Source organism: Neomonachus schauinslandi, chromosome 2 (assembly GCF_002201575.2).
Source record: "Neomonachus schauinslandi chromosome 2, ASM220157v2, whole genome shotgun sequence".
Lineage (NCBI taxonomy): Eukaryota > Metazoa > Chordata > Mammalia > Carnivora > Phocidae > Neomonachus > Neomonachus schauinslandi.
Genome location: NC_058404.1, coordinates 83839300 through 83857867, shown reverse-complemented (window position 1 = coordinate 83857867; position 18568 = coordinate 83839300). Strand labels below are relative to the sequence as shown.

The 18568-nt window shown below is 38.1% G+C and overlaps 1 protein-coding gene across 5 annotated transcripts in view; it reads right to left on the bottom strand.

Moving 5' to 3' along the window:
• Nucleotides 1-18568, bottom strand: part of INPP4B (inositol polyphosphate-4-phosphatase type II B) — a 368840-nt gene that overhangs the window by 59136 nt on the left and 291136 nt on the right. For 3 of the 5 annotated variants that reach the window (XM_044912611.1, XM_021679326.1, XM_021679325.1), the window contains exons 17-20: nucleotides 17696-17819; nucleotides 16566-16683; nucleotides 11334-11474; nucleotides 6725-6822 (exon numbers count right to left, since the gene is read on the bottom strand). The exons of the other annotated variants lie outside the window; for them this stretch is intronic. In XM_044912611.1, coding sequence (XP_044768546.1) covers nucleotides 6725-6822; nucleotides 11334-11474; nucleotides 16566-16683; nucleotides 17696-17819 — 481 coding nt within the window. The remainder of the gene's footprint in view (nucleotides 1-6724; nucleotides 6823-11333; nucleotides 11475-16565; nucleotides 16684-17695; nucleotides 17820-18568) is intronic. 5 annotated transcript variants of the gene reach the window in all.

Here is an 18568-nt window from a genome sequence, read left to right as displayed (position 1 = left end):
GAGGTGCTGAGGGGCAGAGGGGCAGACTGCACTGGTCAGCTCAACTGCTGATTTGTTCTCGTATCTCTCTGTACCTTTTCTCCTTTGGCTCTTTATCACAGGAAACCCTTGTTCCTCAGGCTGCTTGCTGCCCACTGACTCATGATTAAGTCTGGACCGTGAGGATTAAGAGGGAGATTAAAGGAAGGAGGGAGACAGAAACCAGTTCATTTCTCCCCTGATCTCTCTGCTTCTTAAGCGGCCATCCGTGGCTTCCGCATGGCTTCAGTTCCCAGGGGGCAACTGCTCTGTCCATGGTCCCAGCTTCTACTGGATAGCCCCCACTCAAGAACCAAGATGCAGCTGGGTGGCCCTAGTTATTGTTCCCTGGTGACACTACATCTGGCCTAAGTACCCCCCCCCCACTTTTTAAAAGATTTTACTTATTTATTTATTTGACAGAGAGAGAGAGAGAGAGCACAAGCAGGGGGAGTGGGAGAAGCAGAGGGAGAAGCAGGCTCCTCGCAGAGCAGGGGGAGCCTGATGAGGGCCTCGATCCCAGGACCCCGGGATCATGACCTAAGCTGAAGGCAGACGCTTGACCCACTGAGCCACCCAGGTGCCCCTGACCTAAGTCCCTTTAACACCTGGGCTAGTAGCAGCTTCCGGCTATTGCTGAACTCGGGGTGGCTATGTTGATCCCTGGTTAATTTCTCCTCCCCCCGTTTTTAAATGTCAATCATCAATGCTCTGCAGCAAATTCCTCAAATGTGTTTTCCTGACTAGGCTAGGACTGATATGGCTACTAAGGATTTGGGGGTTATTATGTTTTGTTTTACTGAAGTACAGCCTGGGTTAGCATAACATGTCTAATTCAGATACCCTTCTCTGCCTGACCCTGTGTGATGGTCAATCTCTTTCTTCTTGCATTTCCGGACCTCATCCCTAAAGTTTATGGATAGTAAAAAGGAAGCAGAGAGAAAAGATATATTGGGAGGAGGGAGAAAGGTGATGGGGGGAGGGTCTTACAACATTTTTTTCACCCACAGATGAACCTCTGTGTCACTGTTCTGTAAATGTTGAGAGGCTGTCCTAATGTTCAGAAAGAATGTATATATATAATATTAATATCATATATATTAATGTAAATCATTCAGAAGAGATCTAGTATTGTTATATGTGGGGAAAAAGTTAATTTAGAAATTTATTTTTTTAAGATTATTTATTTGAAAGAGAGAGAAAGCAAGCAAGCAGGGGGAGGGGCAGTGGGAGAGAAAGAATCCCGAAGGAGACTCCCCACTGAGCATGGAGCCCAATGTGCGGCTTGATCCCAGGACCCTGAGATCATGATCTGAGCTGAAATCCAGAGTCAGCCACTTAACTGACTGAGCCACCCAGGTGACCCAGAAGTTTACTTAAAAACCTGGGAAATATTTAACCTGTATCAGAAAGTCCCTCTGTCAAATGAAAAAAACCTCAGATTGTTGGAAGGCATCTAGTGGGGTGTGTGCATGAGTGTGACAGTGTGTGTGTGTGTGTGCAACTCCATGTCTGTGCATGTGTTTGTTAATGTCTTTTGAGATATCTGCCTTACCTCATTTCTCATTTTATAAGTTGAGATTATTTCCAGAGCCTGCTGAGGTCTGGCAAGCCAGGCTCAGGATGGATGGTAGTCTAAGGATAGAGGGCTCTGAAAAGCAGGGGCCAGAAATACCCACCACTTGTTCTGAAAAACTAAAGGCAGCACATTTAAACTTGTGGCAGCAGTGAGCCATGTTGCAAGTGTCAACACACGTGGCCTCCAATTTTAAGTAAATAAACAGTAAGTGGACTGATATTCAGATGCACCCTATTTTGCTTATGGAGCATTGCCCATCTATGTGGCACACATAGTTGATGCTGTCTGTATTGATTACATCACATATTTTCTGGTCTGCAACCAGAGTTCATAATATAATTACTAACTAAAGGAAATATCCATTTAAGTAGCCTTAATTTTCATTAATAAACAGAGCAAATGTGGTACGATTCTTCTCTCTGACATATGCTCAATATTCCAAGGACTGATTTATATGCTGCTCCTCTGTGATTTTATCCATTCGTAACACAAGGTAACCTGTTAGCCTGTGAGCCAGCCACTGCCCTCCCACACTCTATGGTATTGAACCATATGGGAAGTCCAACAGTGTGATCAGCTAAAGAAGTTTGCCAAGACCTAGTACTGATTTCTTCCAGAGCACAGTATGTGTTGTAAATATTGTAGCGAGTTGTCTGTTTCTTAGCAATAGTCTGATGTGTATCCATCTGTAATTTTATTTTACATAAAGTACAATTATGAATGATACTTTGGTAGCTGTTTGTTTTGTTTTTGTTTTGTTTTTTCATTTTTTAGAGAAACAAAATCCAATAATTTTACTTAGGAAACTATTACCATATACTTGTTCTAGAGAAAATTATAGATTTACTAGAGTTCTGTCTTATGTTTGAAAACTCTTATTGAATTTTCAATGGCTATATGGCAATATTTTTAAAAGACAAAGTATTAGATACGAAGGGTGAGTTGATTCATTTTCTGACTTAACAAAATCTGATTTTATTTATTTTTTTATTTATTATTTTTTTTTAAAGATTTTTATTTATTTATTTGACAGAGAGAGACACAGTGAGAGAAGGAACACAAGCAGGGAGAGTGGGAGAGGGAGAAGCAGGCTCCCCACCGAGCAGGGAGCCCGATGCGGGGCTCAATCCCAGGACCCTGGGATCATGACCTGAGCTGAAGGCAGACGCTTAACGACTGAGCCACCAAGGCGCCCCAACAAAATCTGATTTTAGATATTGAACACTGTATTCATAGCTAAGCTTTTCTTTTTCACCTACTTCTGGGAAATCTTCTCATATAAACGTTTTCTTGTCCTAATGGAGTCCTGTTACTTTTATATTTCACATTATTTTGAATTTTAATATTATAATGTTCTTTCTAATTTTATCCTTCACTGAACCAGCTTTGCTCCCTTGGTCTATTTTTTTAAATGAGAGGTAAGATAAATAAAAATACTAAAAAATATAAAATATTAACTGAAAATACAAGGTCAAAGGACACAGAAATATTTTGGTTTAAATAAATTGCACTCTGTTAACTAAGTCTTAGCTCAGCAAAACTAAACGTCAGAGTGCTTGACACTCATGCGCAGCTTTTACAAATTGTAGTTAAAGAATTATGTTTTAATAATGATGTTAAAAGAATTTGACAGGATATCAGGGAAAACCATGACTAATCTGATTTCTAAAGTGAGTATAGTGCTTGGGAAAAAACTCTTTTCGAGGCATTTTCCTCTGAAGCTACCAGAAAGGACCAGAAAGACCTGACAGACAGTGGTGGACCAGCAGGCCGAAACTATACGTCGGCCTCTTTCCAAACCTTATATATTCAGAACACCAATCTTAAAGAATTATCTGTGACCTTGTACTGGATTTCAGGTGTTACAGGGGCTTCAGCCAGGCATGGCAGATTTCTTTTCCTAAAAGCCAGAATGATCCTTCTTTCCTCTTGAGTAAAGTTCTATCTCTGTATCATATGGGAGACATAGTCCTCTGCTCTTTCTTGGGGCCCCTCATGGGTTTTCTGGCTAGATCCATGAGCCCATCTGTAGAACATCTAGGCAGGGTGCAGAGCAGATCCTTAGCCCCTCGTGACTGTCCTGTAATTTCAACATCTTTAAAATTTTCATTTCTCTTGGAAAATGAAACTAAAAAGAAACAAAGGAGGAAAACCCTCTTCTTTGATTCTACTGATTTCAGCATTTTCATTCTTTGTAAGTCACTGTAAACTTTCCTGGAAGGGTGGCTTTTGCTCTGGCTGTCTGCTTATACAACACGAGTTCTCTTCTTAAATGACTTTGATATGGTTCCATTCCATGTTTTTATGTAAACGACTCCATGGAATGTCATCACTGCTCATAACCACCAAATCCAACAGCTTCTCTTGAATCTTTTTCTCTTCATCACATTTGTTAATTCTTGTTTACCTTGTCCTGGCTGAAATCCTTCTCATTTAACTACAGCAATGTTTGATGACCCCTAATCTCTAACAATTTCCCATTTTTTGTGGGTTCTTCAATCCTTCCTTCCTTATACTTATGGATAGTCTCCTATCATGTATGTTTTCTCAAATCAGCTGAAATGGATTTATTCATTCAATCCCAATATCACAAAAGTAGGGGACATCCCTTAAGGTAAAAAAACAAATTCTTTTGGGAAGAAAGGGGAAGTTTTTTACTTCAAAAACATGTAGATTTCAACTATTTAATTCATAAATCATAAAAAAAACAGGGTTAGGGGCGCCTGGGTGGCTCAGTTGGTTGAGTGACTGCCTTTGGCTCAGGTCATGATCCCAGGGTCCTGGGATCAAGTCCCACATCGGGCTCCCTGCTCTGCGGGGAGCCTGCTTCTCCCTCTCCCCCTCCCCCTGCTGGTGTTCCCTCTCTCGCTGTGTCTCTCTCTGTCAAATAAATAAATAAAATCTTTAAAAAAAAAAAAAAACAGGGTTAGTAAATTAATGGACAGCACATCCAAAATGGATTAATAAGTGAAAGTCATGAGTTTAGAGGACTAACTTGTCCTCTTAACATTGACACAAATTATCCCTTGATTTCACTTTGAAAGAAATTATATGGATTATGGGTATGATCTGGCATGGTAATTTTTTCCTCCTTTACAAATAGTTTAACCTCTATTCACACTGTTAATAAAGCTTTATAGTTTCTTCCTTGAATGCAGTGCAACTCAAATGATGCTTTGGGTTACAATATTTATGCATGAGGTATAACCCTACATATGTCAGTATAATAACACAGATCAGGTTTGGACTTTTGTTATGGAAAACAACCAAAGTAATATCACAAAATTCTGTGCCAAGCCTATGACAGTGTTGTCTCAAAAATATGTTGACATAATAGGAAATAAAGTATCAGGAAAAACTCAGTGTGTTAAGACAAGTGTCCAACTAATGAAATACAATTGGTTTGATGCAAAAGTCTACTCTATTTTCAAGGATGAAATATATTTACAAGTTGTAAACACACTTGGTTGTATTTAATTAGCAGAATATTATATGAGGTCTAATGTTTTCAGGTTTTTTAAACTTTTGTTCTTAGGAAGAGTTTAAGTGACTTGAATGTAAGGAGTTTTTTTTTTTTTTGAATGTAAAGATTTTCATATCTCAGGCAATAACTCATGACTTATACATATTTCTTTTTAAGGTGACATAATTGTTTAATATATAAAACTGAAGTCCTTCACAGATTTGCCAACAACCTACTTTTAAATATAATATATAATTTGAATAACGATGGCATATCATTGGTTCACAAAAATTAGCATGGATTAGAAATCATGTGGAAGGTTTATTAAAACACAGACTACAGGGCAAACTCAACAGATCTGCAGAGAGGCCTGAGAATTTGCATTGCTACCAGGTTCCCAGATGATGTTGATTCTGCTGGTCCCGTGACCATACCTTGAAAGGACTGGTAGAAATTGAGTTGTTTATAAGAATTCTGAGAATTACTTCCATCCAAATTTTAGGTCACTTGTAAAAAAATTATCTACCACATCCAAGTTAAAATAAAACTTTTCATTAGTTACTAATGCAGAATAGTTTTGTTTATATTATTAACTTTTTCAGTAATTAAATTTATAATTCACAAGCACGCTGGCTGCCAAGAAGTCTCCTTGCACTTAATTTCATTTTGGCATAAAAATAATATTTTATGTGAAATAAAATAATATAAAAACCGCAGGCAGAAAAAAAAACCTGCAGGTGAATTTTTCTAACTATCCACACTTGAACTTGCATATACCATTGTAATATTTTGATGCAAGATTCATTGGTTTATGAAAAGTCCTAAACACTCTGCCACTGAAGGTATTTCAGATTAAGTTCAGATCAGTGAACAAATTGCCAGTGAGTAGATGACAGGTAGACTTTTATTACAGCTTTTGGTTAAAAATATTAAAATATTTCCTACTTTATTAAAACCAAGTTTCTTATCATTGTAAATATCTCAATATTTCAACATATTTATACTACTTATCGATGAACTCCAAACACATTTTTGATTCTCTGGTTTTGAACTGCTCAAATGTTATGTGCTTAATTTTGTGGAAAAAAGAACTGAACAATGACCAAAAAAAAAAAAAAATTTCCAAAGTGTAAAATACCTTTCTATAGGATTGGATGCCTTAACAGTTTCATATAAATATCACAACCACTATATTCAATAAATTATCCCTTCGTCCATATCACTTTTTATTAGCTGTATCAACTTGTATTCTATCCGATTTTCTCCTTGTATATGTGCAATCTATCTGATACAGATTCTAAATCAGAAAGTTAAAATACTTATTAAAGTCTTTTACATGGTTAAGAATTATATAAAATTTTTACTGGACTCAATTGGGATTTCTAATTATAAGTTCCTTATTTTTAGATTTTTGGTATTTTCAGTGGCACTGAAATTAATGTCCTAGCATGAGCAGCAGGACATCAAGAGCGCAATCAAGGCAGTAAAGGCAGGTGTCAGCCATGCCACCTCGGCAATCAGTCTCCTTGGTTCAGATAATCTCAGAGTTGCTCTCCCATCCTTACCCCATGCGTCCTTCTCCCATTGACCTCTATGTCTGACCTGTCCTGAGAATTTATAATCAAGAAATTATTATTGTCGCTTTTTGAAACTGGCATACTTACAATCAGGCGGCATCTTTTCCATAAATGTCATGTAATATTCTTTTAGAAGTTCAAAATTTTCCTGATTAATACTTTCCTGCAAAGAGACATCGCCAAACCTAAAAACAGAGCAAAGAACACAATTAGGGGTTGTAAAGAAGCTCCTGAAAGCAACACTTTTTACCTCTCCTTTTTAGGTAGATGGCAAGAGTTTCCTAAAGGAGTCTTTTTTTTAAGCTACATTGCACAGTGGTTATTTAAACACATTCCAGTCTCCACGGGCCCTGATCCCACCAATCCCTTTTCACACACCAAACTATTTTCACAATCATCAAATGCAAACTGGATGAAAAACCAAATCTGTAACACCAGCTCCTGTGCTTACGCATAGTTGATATGTAGTTAATGTGAGTTTCCCCACCCCTGCAGGGTTGTTATTTCTACAGTGCAAAAAACCCTGCCTCTTCTTTTTCATTCCTCGAATCCTCTTCACCCGTGACAGCTGGAGGAGGGTCCAGAACATCAAAAGCGGACACTTGGCTGCATACAGTTTTGTGTCCACTGTCAGTTGCTATAGGCACATGTAGACCCCTACAATCTCTAGAGAGTGGTTTACTTCTGTCAACGCTTCTTTTTCTTTCTTTTTTTTTTTTTAGAGAGGGAGGGAGAGAGAGAAAGAGACAGAGAGAGAGAGAGACAGGGGAGGAGCAGAGAGAGAAGGAGAGAGAGAATCTCAAGCAGGCTCCACACCCAGCACGGAGCCCAATGCGGGGTTCAGTCTCATGCCCCTGAGGGTCATGACCTGAGCCAAAATCAAGAGTCAGACATTTAACCAACTGAGCCACCCAGGCATCCCCAACATTTATTTTCTGTCCACACCATGAAGGCTGACAGCCTCTGTATTGGTGCTCTTCTGCCCCTTCACCACAAAACTCTCTACCTGTATATCACTGACCTTGTGTTTTCTTTAAGCATTTTCCAGATTTAAACTTACGGCCAAGTTGTGCCTCTATAAAAGGATCATATGTAAATGGCTTCCAATACGTATCGCCATCCAAATCTGTATTTCTAGATATCAGCTGAAAATTTCAGTGTGAATTATCCCACCCCATTTCAAATGCAACATAAGCCTAAACTGAAACCACCTCCTCCTTTTGTTTAGAATTAAACATGTCCCCAATATTCTTCTATTAATTCAGGTTAAAATCTAGGCACTCTTTTGGATTTCTTCTCTTTTCACCACCCCATTCACTATTTATTGATCTTTTCACTTTGTCTGGCAGACTTTCCTTCTTTTTCTTTAACACTGTCACTATATATTAGGCGTTTAATTATATCCACTCTAGACTGGATATAGAGCCTCCCAAATACCCCAGCACTGTGCCTTCAGTCTCCTTCCCTTCCAGTCTACCCTCTACACCATGGTCAGATCATTCATTCATTCAACAAATATTTTAACATTGACTATGTGCCAGGAGCTGCATGTGCAATAAATGAAATGTTGGAGAAGTGATTCTAATGCCTTTCTTCATATCAGCTTACTAAACTTCACTGCTTCTTCTCTCCCTGTAATGACAAAAGTCTAATCTCCTTAGTTTCACATCTAACTTCTCCACAAAGGCTTCCAAAAACACTTGTGGGAATGTAGTTACCCTCTTCTCCTGCACTAGCAGCATATTGATGCCTTTGGGACTTTCCACATGCTATCTTCCCTCTAACTAGAATGTCTTATCTTCTTTGTCTGCTTGATCAGTTCATCCTTCAGGCTTTATGAGAGGCTCATCTACTCCATGAAATCTCCCTGATGAATTCCTCTCCCATCTGTGAATCACTTCCTTTCCTCCATTATTCCTGCCCCTTCCACATCTTTGCCTATTGCATGAGTCAAACTGTAATGTATTATTTGTTGATCTGGCTTCCTTATGGGATGGTAAGTTTTTTTTAGGACAGGGATCATGTCCATTCATCTTGTTACACTGCATGCTCCCTGTGTCCCACAGCTAGACAGAGTAGTGCCTGGTGCAAGGTCAGTGTTCAATATCTATACTGAGTTAAACTTGGAGAATAGGAATATAGACCCAGGAAAATCTACAGGACAGTTTCTCTAAACTCTGAAATATACTCTTAAAACTTTTTCAGAGATTATAATCAAAAGGTATTTTAAAAATATCATCCTTGCTGGAGTAATGTCATTGTTATGGACTAAATGTTTGTGTCCTCCCCCCAAAATCACATTTTGAAGCGCCAACCTCCAGTGGCTGTGTTTGGAGATGGAGCCTCTAAGGAAGTAATTAAAGGTCATGAAAGTGGGGCCCTAATGCAGTAGGATTAGTGTGTCCTTGTAAAAAGAGACACCAGAGAGCTCACTCTCTCTGTGTACACAAAAAAGAAGTCAAGTGAGCACACAGAGAAAAACTCAGAGAGAGCTCTCACCAGAAACCAAATTGGCTAGAACTTTGACCTTGGAATTCTCAGCCTCTGGTACTATGAGCTATACATTTCTGTTGTTTAAGCCACCTAGTCTGAGGTATTTTGTTATGGTGACTCAGAGTAATTAGTACTTAATTAAGAATGGATACACATAACATACATTTTGGCAATGGGTAAATATGTAGTAAAATATTACAACTGGATTACATAGCATACCCAACTTATAGATGTTGCCTGATAAAGCTCAAAATTCAGAATCAGAGAAATAAGGTTCAGAGAACAGAGAGGAAGTGATTTACTCAGATCAGTAGTTGGCTGATATCAGAGTGCCAGCCCTCCTGCTTCTCTTTGAATTTTTTTCCACTTTGCCATTTTGTCTCCTTTTCAAGTCTTAAGTGCCTTTACAGCTTCCAGATATGAAAAAAAGTATGTGCATGCACACACAGACACACACAGATAAAATATGCCAGAGAGAGGAGAGAAATGGAAAGGAAGGGACCTTTTGTTTTTTATATTTATTTATTTATTCATTCATTTTTTTTTGAGAGAGAGTGTGCGAGTGGGGGGAGGGGCAGAAGGAGAGGGACAGAGAGAGAGAAACTTAAGTAGGCTCCACGTTCAGCATGGAGCCTGACGCAGGGCTCAGTCCCACAACCCTGAGATCATGACCTGAGCTGAAATCAAGAGTCAGACGCTTAACTGACTGAGCCACCCAGGCGCCCCATGGGAAGGGACTTTTTAAAATAAAGCGACTAACAACTGAAATAGTCACAATGCCATAAATGATGCAATCTAACCTAGTTTAGAGGGCTTGAAAATACAATGGTAACTACAATGCTAACTTTTCCTTGAAAAGTCTGTAAATGGGGACTCTCATGTCTCTCTCAAGACCACACTCACAGGCCTTAACTTATTAATTCAAACCCAAAACACTCTGTAATCTAGTATATCAAAGAAGAGACAATTAATTGAAAGTACTGTGCTGTTTTTTTTCCTCCAAACTGAACAATTTATGTTCATAAATATCATTTACCTCAACCATTGGACTTGCTGTGAGGCACATATATTCAGATGACTGGACTACAATCTCACTTTAGGTATTGATGTGGAGAAGTGCTCAATTCTTGTACAACACAGTGAATAAAATTATATTCTGATTTATGCATACTATAAGAAAAGAGATTTATGGCTTCTACACAATTTGAAATTAAAAATGAAATATAAAGGTGCCACCTGATTTTGTAACTGACAAGTGAGAATTATGAAAACCTATGCTGTCCAGGAAATAAAGAGGGAGAGAAGGAAAAACCACTGGAAGAGAATGGATAAAAACAGGCACCTTGACCATCACTGAAATTCAGGAGGACATAAATGTAATGGCATTTTTAATTTAGTAGAAGACATCGGTACAGGTTTAACACATACTTATCAAGTCATGGCAAAGAATATGCTAGGCGCTTTTTAACTGATACCTTTGGGGGAAGGACACATTTGGAGAGTGAATTATGGACAAGAAGCATTTTAAATATGGAAGACTATCAAACTCTCCAAAAGTTCTTCCCATCGGGGAACTTCTCCAGCCAGGCCTCATGGCAGGATAGCAACTTCTTTCTCCAGAATCTCTTAAAAATGTATTTTATGAACTTTAAGTCTTATTCACATTTTCAATAATCTCTACAACTGAACCATGTAAGATACAAAAAAGTGTTTTTGACAGTAACTCACGGGACTGTGTACAATCGTCTGTTTGACTAAGCAGGTTATTATGAAAAGATGTGCTAACCTCCCCCAGTAACAACTATTGTAGTAAACAAAAGGGAAAAATAACAGTGTTTTAGGTCCAGAAAAGTTTGACCCAATCGGCTGAGTTTACAATGCTGAAATACATATGAACGTAAACCATGCTATAATTGGATACACACACACGGTATTTGGAACCGTGAAGAAAGTTAATCCATGTAAGTAATTTGGCATTGGCATCAATATTTTCCTTGTTCCTTTGCCGCGTTTAAATTTGATGTGGGCCAGGAATCCTGAAATATGAATATTTCTCTTTGCCATCTCGAATGACTTGGTATGATAAAAAGGAAAATGTACCTATGAGTCTGAGTTTCATGTGCAGGAGCATAGGGAATTGCTTAGTATACCCCTAACACCTGAAAAGAACAACTGAAGTACCAATTTTCTACCTGAAGCTTACCTCTCAGCAAGAGTTTGTTGTTCATTGATTCCAACATTAAAAAGTACTGGACACACATGGAGCAATTGTCCCTCTTTAATCTGCAAAGGCAGTGCCTCAAACATCCGAGCTGGAAGCTTCACTTCCACCACGTAATGTTCCCTGAGGGCAGCGGAGGACAAAGAGAAGAAGCTTATTTCATTCGTTGTTATGTTAGAGTCATCGGAAAGAAACAAACAGTTGGAATATAGAGCTGATTTAGGTTTTTGGCTGCTATTTGCTTATTTTCTGTTACGAATTCATTGGGGTATCATTTTGTTCACTTCACTATTAAATTACTTGGCATAAAGAACTATTTACAGTTTTAAAAATTTTTCTCCATTACTCTGAGTTCCTTTAGGAAAGGAAGAATGTTTAGTTCATTTGTATAGCAGGGGCCACGTGCATAAGAGACTCAATATTTATTTTCTTGATTTAATCATTTTTAAAACCCAGTCAGAATCAAGAGTAAGAAAAGTAATTTAATGATGGATTTTTCAATATAGGGACACTAACAAACCAAATCATTTAGGATACCTTTGAGCAGGGCCTGATTGTTACTATTTGATGAACCCCCCTGTTTGTGATGGCTTGATGGAAATGGAATGGTTTCATTACTTAAGATGTAACCTTTGGGGGTTTCTGATCATTTTTGCAACATTAGCGTATCACAGGAACAGCTTTTTTTCATTGGAAATTTCCATTAAAAATTACCCCTAATGTTCAGTGCTGAAAATTTGAGTTAGGATTCACAGAACATGGTCAACGAGAAGAGCTGCTTGTACATTTTTAAACTTGACATCTTTTTTTTTTTAAAGATTTTTTATTTTTTATTTGACAGAGAGAGAGAGAGCACAAGCAGGGGGAGCGGCAGGCAGAGGGAGCGGGAGAAGCAGGCTCCTCGCTGAGCAGCGAGCCAGACATGGGGCTCGATCCCAGAACCCCAGGGTCATGACATCAGCCACAGGCAGCTGCTTAACTGACTGAGCCACCCAGGTGCCCTTAAACTTGACATCTTCTGATGCAGTGTGAACTGAGTATTGAAAGGTAGAGAGTTTCGCTCAGAATTTATGAAAATCCATGTGTTTCTGGAGCTATTATATATAGTGCTGGGATTGTAATACATGTTATTGGGAAAAGAAGCACCGGACAATTAGTGAGTCTCTTTTTTTTTTTTTTTTTTAAAAGATTTTATTTATTTGAGAGAGAGAATGAGAGAGAGGAGGGTCAGAGGGAGAAGCAGACTCCCCGCTGAGCAGGGAGCCCGATGCGGGACTCGATCCAGGGACTCCAGGATCATGACCTGAGCCGAAGGCAGTTGCTTAACCAACTGAGCCACCCAGGCTCCCTAGTGAGTCTCTTTGTAAAAATATTTTTAGTTTTCTAGTATAACCCTACTGACACATACTACTCCGGATGACGGACTCAGATTTGTTTCTTACCTGAGCTTCGAACCAGAGAACTAGGAAATACCACGAATCCAGCAAGCAGGGGTGTTAGCACTACCCTCAGATGAAGGGACACATTATTTTTCTTTTTCAAATTGCTCTCAGTGCCCTTTACAAAAGCCTGGCTAACAGGGCTGATGTTTATTTATTTCAAGTCTTTCAAGAATATGAGAAGAATTAATGAATCTGTCCATGTGTAAAGGTTGCTCTGGAGGTGAAACATTTTATAATGTTTTACGGTAACTTTCTGTCAGCTTTATTAAAATAGAACTGGCATAAACTCAGGCATTTTAAGTGTATAATTCAGAGTTTTAGCAAATTTATAGAGTTGTGCAATCCTGACTATACTGCAGTTTCAGAACGCTTCCATCACCTTAAAAACAATCCCTCATACCTGTTTGCATTCACACCCCAATCCCACGGCCAGCCCCGGGAAACCACTGATCTATTTCCTGTCTTGGCAGATTTTACTTTTTTACCTATTTCACATAAACAGAATCATATAAAAAGTAGGCTTTTGTATCTAGCATTTTTCATTTAGCGTGATGACTTTGGAGTCATTATATTGTGCCATGTATTGGCAGTTTATTCCTTTTTATTCCTACTTATAGCATTCTGTTGTATAGATATACCACATTTTGCCTAAGTCCCCCAAGCTGATGGCTACTTGGCATACTTTGCAATTTGGACTATTACGAATAATGCCATCGACATTCATACATTAGTTTTTCTGTGGACATATGATCTCATTTTCTCTTAGATATATATACCTAAGGGTCATATAGTACTTTTAGGTTTAACTTTTTAAGACACTGCTAAACTGTCTCCAAAGTGGCAGCACCACTCTACATGCCCACCAGCAATGTATGAGGGTTCTAGGTTTTCCACATCCTCGTGAACACTTGTTACTGTCTGACTTTTTGTTAATGACGATTTCCACTGTGAGCGAAGTGGTATCTAACAGTGGTTTTAATTTGCATTCTCCTAATGCCTAATGACGTTGCCCATATTTCCATGGGCATATAAGCCACTCATATATCTTATCTGGCAAAATATCTATTCAAATGCTTTGCCCATTTTTAAATTAGGTTTTTGTCTCATAATTATTGAGTTGTAAGAATTCTTTATATATTCTGGATACAAGCCTTTTATCAGGTCAATGATTTGCATTTATTTTCCCAATCTGCAGCTTGTCTTTTCATTTACTTGATGATATTTTTGCTCCTTAAAAGTTTATAATTTTGATTAAATCCTATCTATGGAATTGTGTATCTTATGAATCTAGAATTTCGGGTCCTATCTAAGAAATCTTTCCCTAACCCAAATTACAAATATTTTCTCCTGTAAGTTTCATAGTTTTAGCTCTTACATTCAGACCAATGATCCATTGTGAGTTAGTTTTGTGTATGGCATAAATTGAAGTTCTAAATGACTTTTCCTGCATATGGATAACCAATTGTCACAGCGACAGTTTTTGAAAAGACTCTGCACTCTCCGTTGAATGACTTTGGCACCTTTGTCAAAAATCAATTGACCCTAAAGGTAATAGTTCACATCTGGGCTCTCAAGTCTGCTCCGTTGATCTATATGTGTATACTTATGCCAGTAACAGAGGGTCTCCATTATTGTGGTTTTATATTAAGTTTTGACATCAGAAAGTGTAAGTCTTCTTTTGTCCTTTTATAAAATTGTTTTTGGAATTCTGGGTCCTTTGCATTTCCATACAAATTTTAGGTTTAGCTTGCCAATTTCTGCACAAAAGACTACTGGGATTTAGCAAGCAATTGCTCTGAATCTATAGATCGGTTTGTGGAGAACTGCCATCTAAACAATATCGAGTACCCTAATCTGGGAACACGACTGTCTTTCTGTTTATTGGATCTTATTAATTTCTCCAAGCACGATTTTGTGTGTTCTGTGTACAATTCTTAAGAGTACTTTGTTAAATCTGGTCTGATATAATTATTCTTTTTGACGCTATTGTGAACGAAATTGTTATCTAAATCACCACTGTTTCCAACAACTTTTCAGGAGTGTGTTTGCTTCTGCTTTCCAATCCAAATCAAGTCAGCCCCCTCTGGAAGTGAAACTGCTGGTCTCTTCAGCCTGTCGTTACCCCAGTAAAACTGCGCTAACCAAGCTGGGTTTTAGGGGAGCAACTCTGGGCAGGAGTGCCATGGACACCATGTGCCTTAACCAACGTCCACTGGTTTTTCATTAATAAGTATTTGTAAGCTTGTGTGCACATTTGACTTATTTCCTTCGTCTCAAGATGGCTGATTTTGGGAATTCTGTCCAATTGCAATGTTGCTGTTTGGAGAGAGGGTCTGCCAGACTGCTCACTTTGCCATATTCTGTGAGTTCTACTCGCATCTGTTTTGTAACTTTTGAATTTAGAAACAGCCTGGAAACTCCCTCAGAAAAAGCGTCTGTACTCTACTATACCAAATGGCCTGAGAAACTTCCTGTATCAATTATGATAGAAGTGGGGCGCCTGGGTGGTTCAGTTGGTTAAGCGACTGCCTTCAGCTCCGGTCATGATCTCAGGGTCCTGGGATCGAGCCCCGCATCGGGATCTCTGCTCGGTGGGAAGCCTGCTTCTCTCTTTCCTACTCCGCCTGCTTGTGTTCCCTCTCTCGCTGTGCCTCTACCTCTCTCTGTCAAATAAATAAATAAATAAAATCTTTAAAAAAAAATTATGATAGAAGTATCAGTTTCCCACTTTTGATAATCCCCACTTTTGCTAATACAGAGTGGTACTATTTTCCAGGTGTGTATATGAGCAATTTTATTCTTTCTTCCAGTACATGGAAAATTAAGCACTAGCTCACAGATGAAATATTTAGTTTTATGAGGATATTTTTCTTGATTTATGAAATAGTCACCTTTCATTCAATCATGTTTCTCTGCGCATCCTTCATACAAAGTTTAAAATAACCATCGTATGTTTACTATACACAAGAAAGCAAGTTTAGTTTGAACTTTTACCCTTACTTTCTTCTCCATCTCTCTCCAGCCTGAAAAGGGCTTTCTCTTTAGCACATTCATAGTTTTTCATTGTGATCTAAGAATGTTTCAAATTTCGTATGTCCTCATGCAGCATTTAAAAGCGCAAATGGCAGAATGGTTACAATTTGGTGGACTTCTGACTGAAATGATTTACCATAGGCTATAACTCTTCTGTTGGAGGTCTATTCTATGCACCATCATTTTTCTTAATTATTTCTGATATTTTGCCCATCATTCACTGACCTTCAAAGCTATTTATTTAAAACCATTCTCGGAAATTTCGGTCTGTGAGTGAATTGTCAGAAATAATTAAGAAAAATGGTGGTATGTGCCCCTGACACAGAAATAGATCTTTTCTAAAATGTTGCTGCTTTTAACAGAATTTAATATAAAGTCATTTCAAGAATTATGACACTATTAACCAAATGATTCCGGCAAAAGTAAAAACACCTAGAGCTTTGGACTAGATAGTAATAAAGAGAAAAATGTTCTTCTCATGCCTGCTATTCTTTTGAATGCCTCATATTTCACGGGGGAGCATTACCATGCTCACCTCACTACCATACAAATATATAAACATTCATGAGCCTTCTAGGAGTTTTTTAAGATTTTACCCTGTTATGTCACTTACATTCATTTCTCTACCAAATAGGGAAAAGAAAATTTTCCAACCCAAACCTTAAGTTTCCTTGGCTCCTTCAGGAGTTAAGACAAATATCTAACAAAGCTTGGTCTCAAGGAAATGGGTGCCACTTACCGCCTTCCTGTTATAACTGGCAAGACATCACTGGATTTGGCTTCAATTATTTTAAATGCGACTTTCTTCAAATCTGAAATGCCAACAGCCATGTCCTCTAGCATTCCGATTTCATCACCTACACAAGGGAAAAGGAACATTGTTACAAACATACTATTTAAAGAAAATGTCATTTGGTACTACCTCTCCCTGCTGGGATTTGTTCTAGCATTTTAGTGAATGAGTTTCTGAATGCAGTGAATATATTCTAAACACTTTTCCTCAGAGGCTGAAGGTTTTCACCAGTGAAATAAGAACCATTTCAGTGGAAGGTTTTCACCAGTGAAATAAGAACCATTTCAGTGGACTCCAGCAGTCCAAGTACCCTTGGAGGGAAAGAAGGATGTATACATTTGCTGGAAGGCTATAGAGAGGTGTTAACTCCTTTATGAAACAGAGTATCATGCAGCTCTCTTTCCATTGACAGGCGTGATATTTGATTTCTAGAAATAGAGATAGATCTACACTATCCAATAGAAATATAATGCAGGTCACATAAATAATTTTAAATTTCCTGGTAGCCATATTTTTAAAAGAGTAAAATTTAAAAGGTGAAATTAATATTAATAATGTATTTTACTCTAATCCAATATAACCAAATATCATTTCAATTATAAATCAATGTAAAATTATTAATTTTTAATATAAAACTAGTTTTTACTAGTCTTTGAAATCTGGCGTGCATGTTTAGTACATACTGATTTGGACTAGACACATTTCAAGTGCTCAATAGCCACCGGGCTATGTATTAAATAGTGCAGTACTAGACATTAGAGAGTTGGGACTTTAAAAATCCAGTCATTGAAACTATGTTGGCAGAGAGCCTTTTATATTAAAAAAGCCAGACGGCTGCTCAGGACTCCACTATTCATACTCCATGAAATAATCTATAATTCCATTTTCAAAACATAATGGGGGTAAGAATACAGTTACAAGGTGAATGAATGCAAAGAACTGAAAGTTACATTATTACTGTAATGCTTAGGTCATAAAGGTTTATTTTGCATTTTTATGTTTAATGGCAGAATCTATGGATCAAATATCCTTATGAATGAGAATATGATTTTAACATGTACTAAAGCAATACTCACTATATGTACTTAGTAGTCCTTCATATTGCACTATCAATCCCACTGTGTGAAGCTGCTGTAGGAAGCCAGGGTCATGCAAACTTGTGTGTAATTTGATGATAAAACCACAAACCAATCCAGCAAGCTCAAAAAAAAAAAAAAGTCATTGAAAAAATTTACTGGAGTCAACAAACTTTAATTGAAAAATATTTGAGATTTTTGAGGCGTCATGGATTTAATTAAAATTTTTCAAGTATGTGAAACATCCACAAACTAGGGGGGACATGGACAGTTTAGTTAAAATATTCCCTTTCCTTCTGTCTCCCTTCCTCCAGGCTTATGTCTCTAAAACCAGTTGTGGGTGTGGACATAGAAGGGAGAAGAAAGGGCCCCAGGACAGCCACTTTGACAGCCTCGATGTCATGAGATAGGTTGGGTGAAGGCAATGGAGTTGGTCCTGTTAAATCTTGCCTTTAAGTATTACTGCCCTGTGAACTTATTTTATAGACAAACAAAACATACAGGAGATCATTATGAGGCCCAGCCCTGGGATTCATTAGGGAGCTGTATAAATGCGAGATTGCAAATGGATCCCTTTTGCCAGTCCCAGCTGCCACCTCTGTGCAAGGCAGCCACCCCTTTTCTCCCACGGTGCTCTGTGTGGAGAACCCAGGGCATAATATGATGACAGGATGAGCAGCCTTTTCTTCACTGACTCTCTGCACCGTGAAACAGACGTACATTTCAGAGACTTGGCCACCTCTCTGCAGAAATAAATCCTTAAGATCTCATAAGCTGTTTCTGTTCAGCTCATAGTTATTATGGATAAGGAAAACTGATATCAAAACTTTAAGCAAAGAATCCCTTTAAAAATGAAACTACCAAAGGAAGACC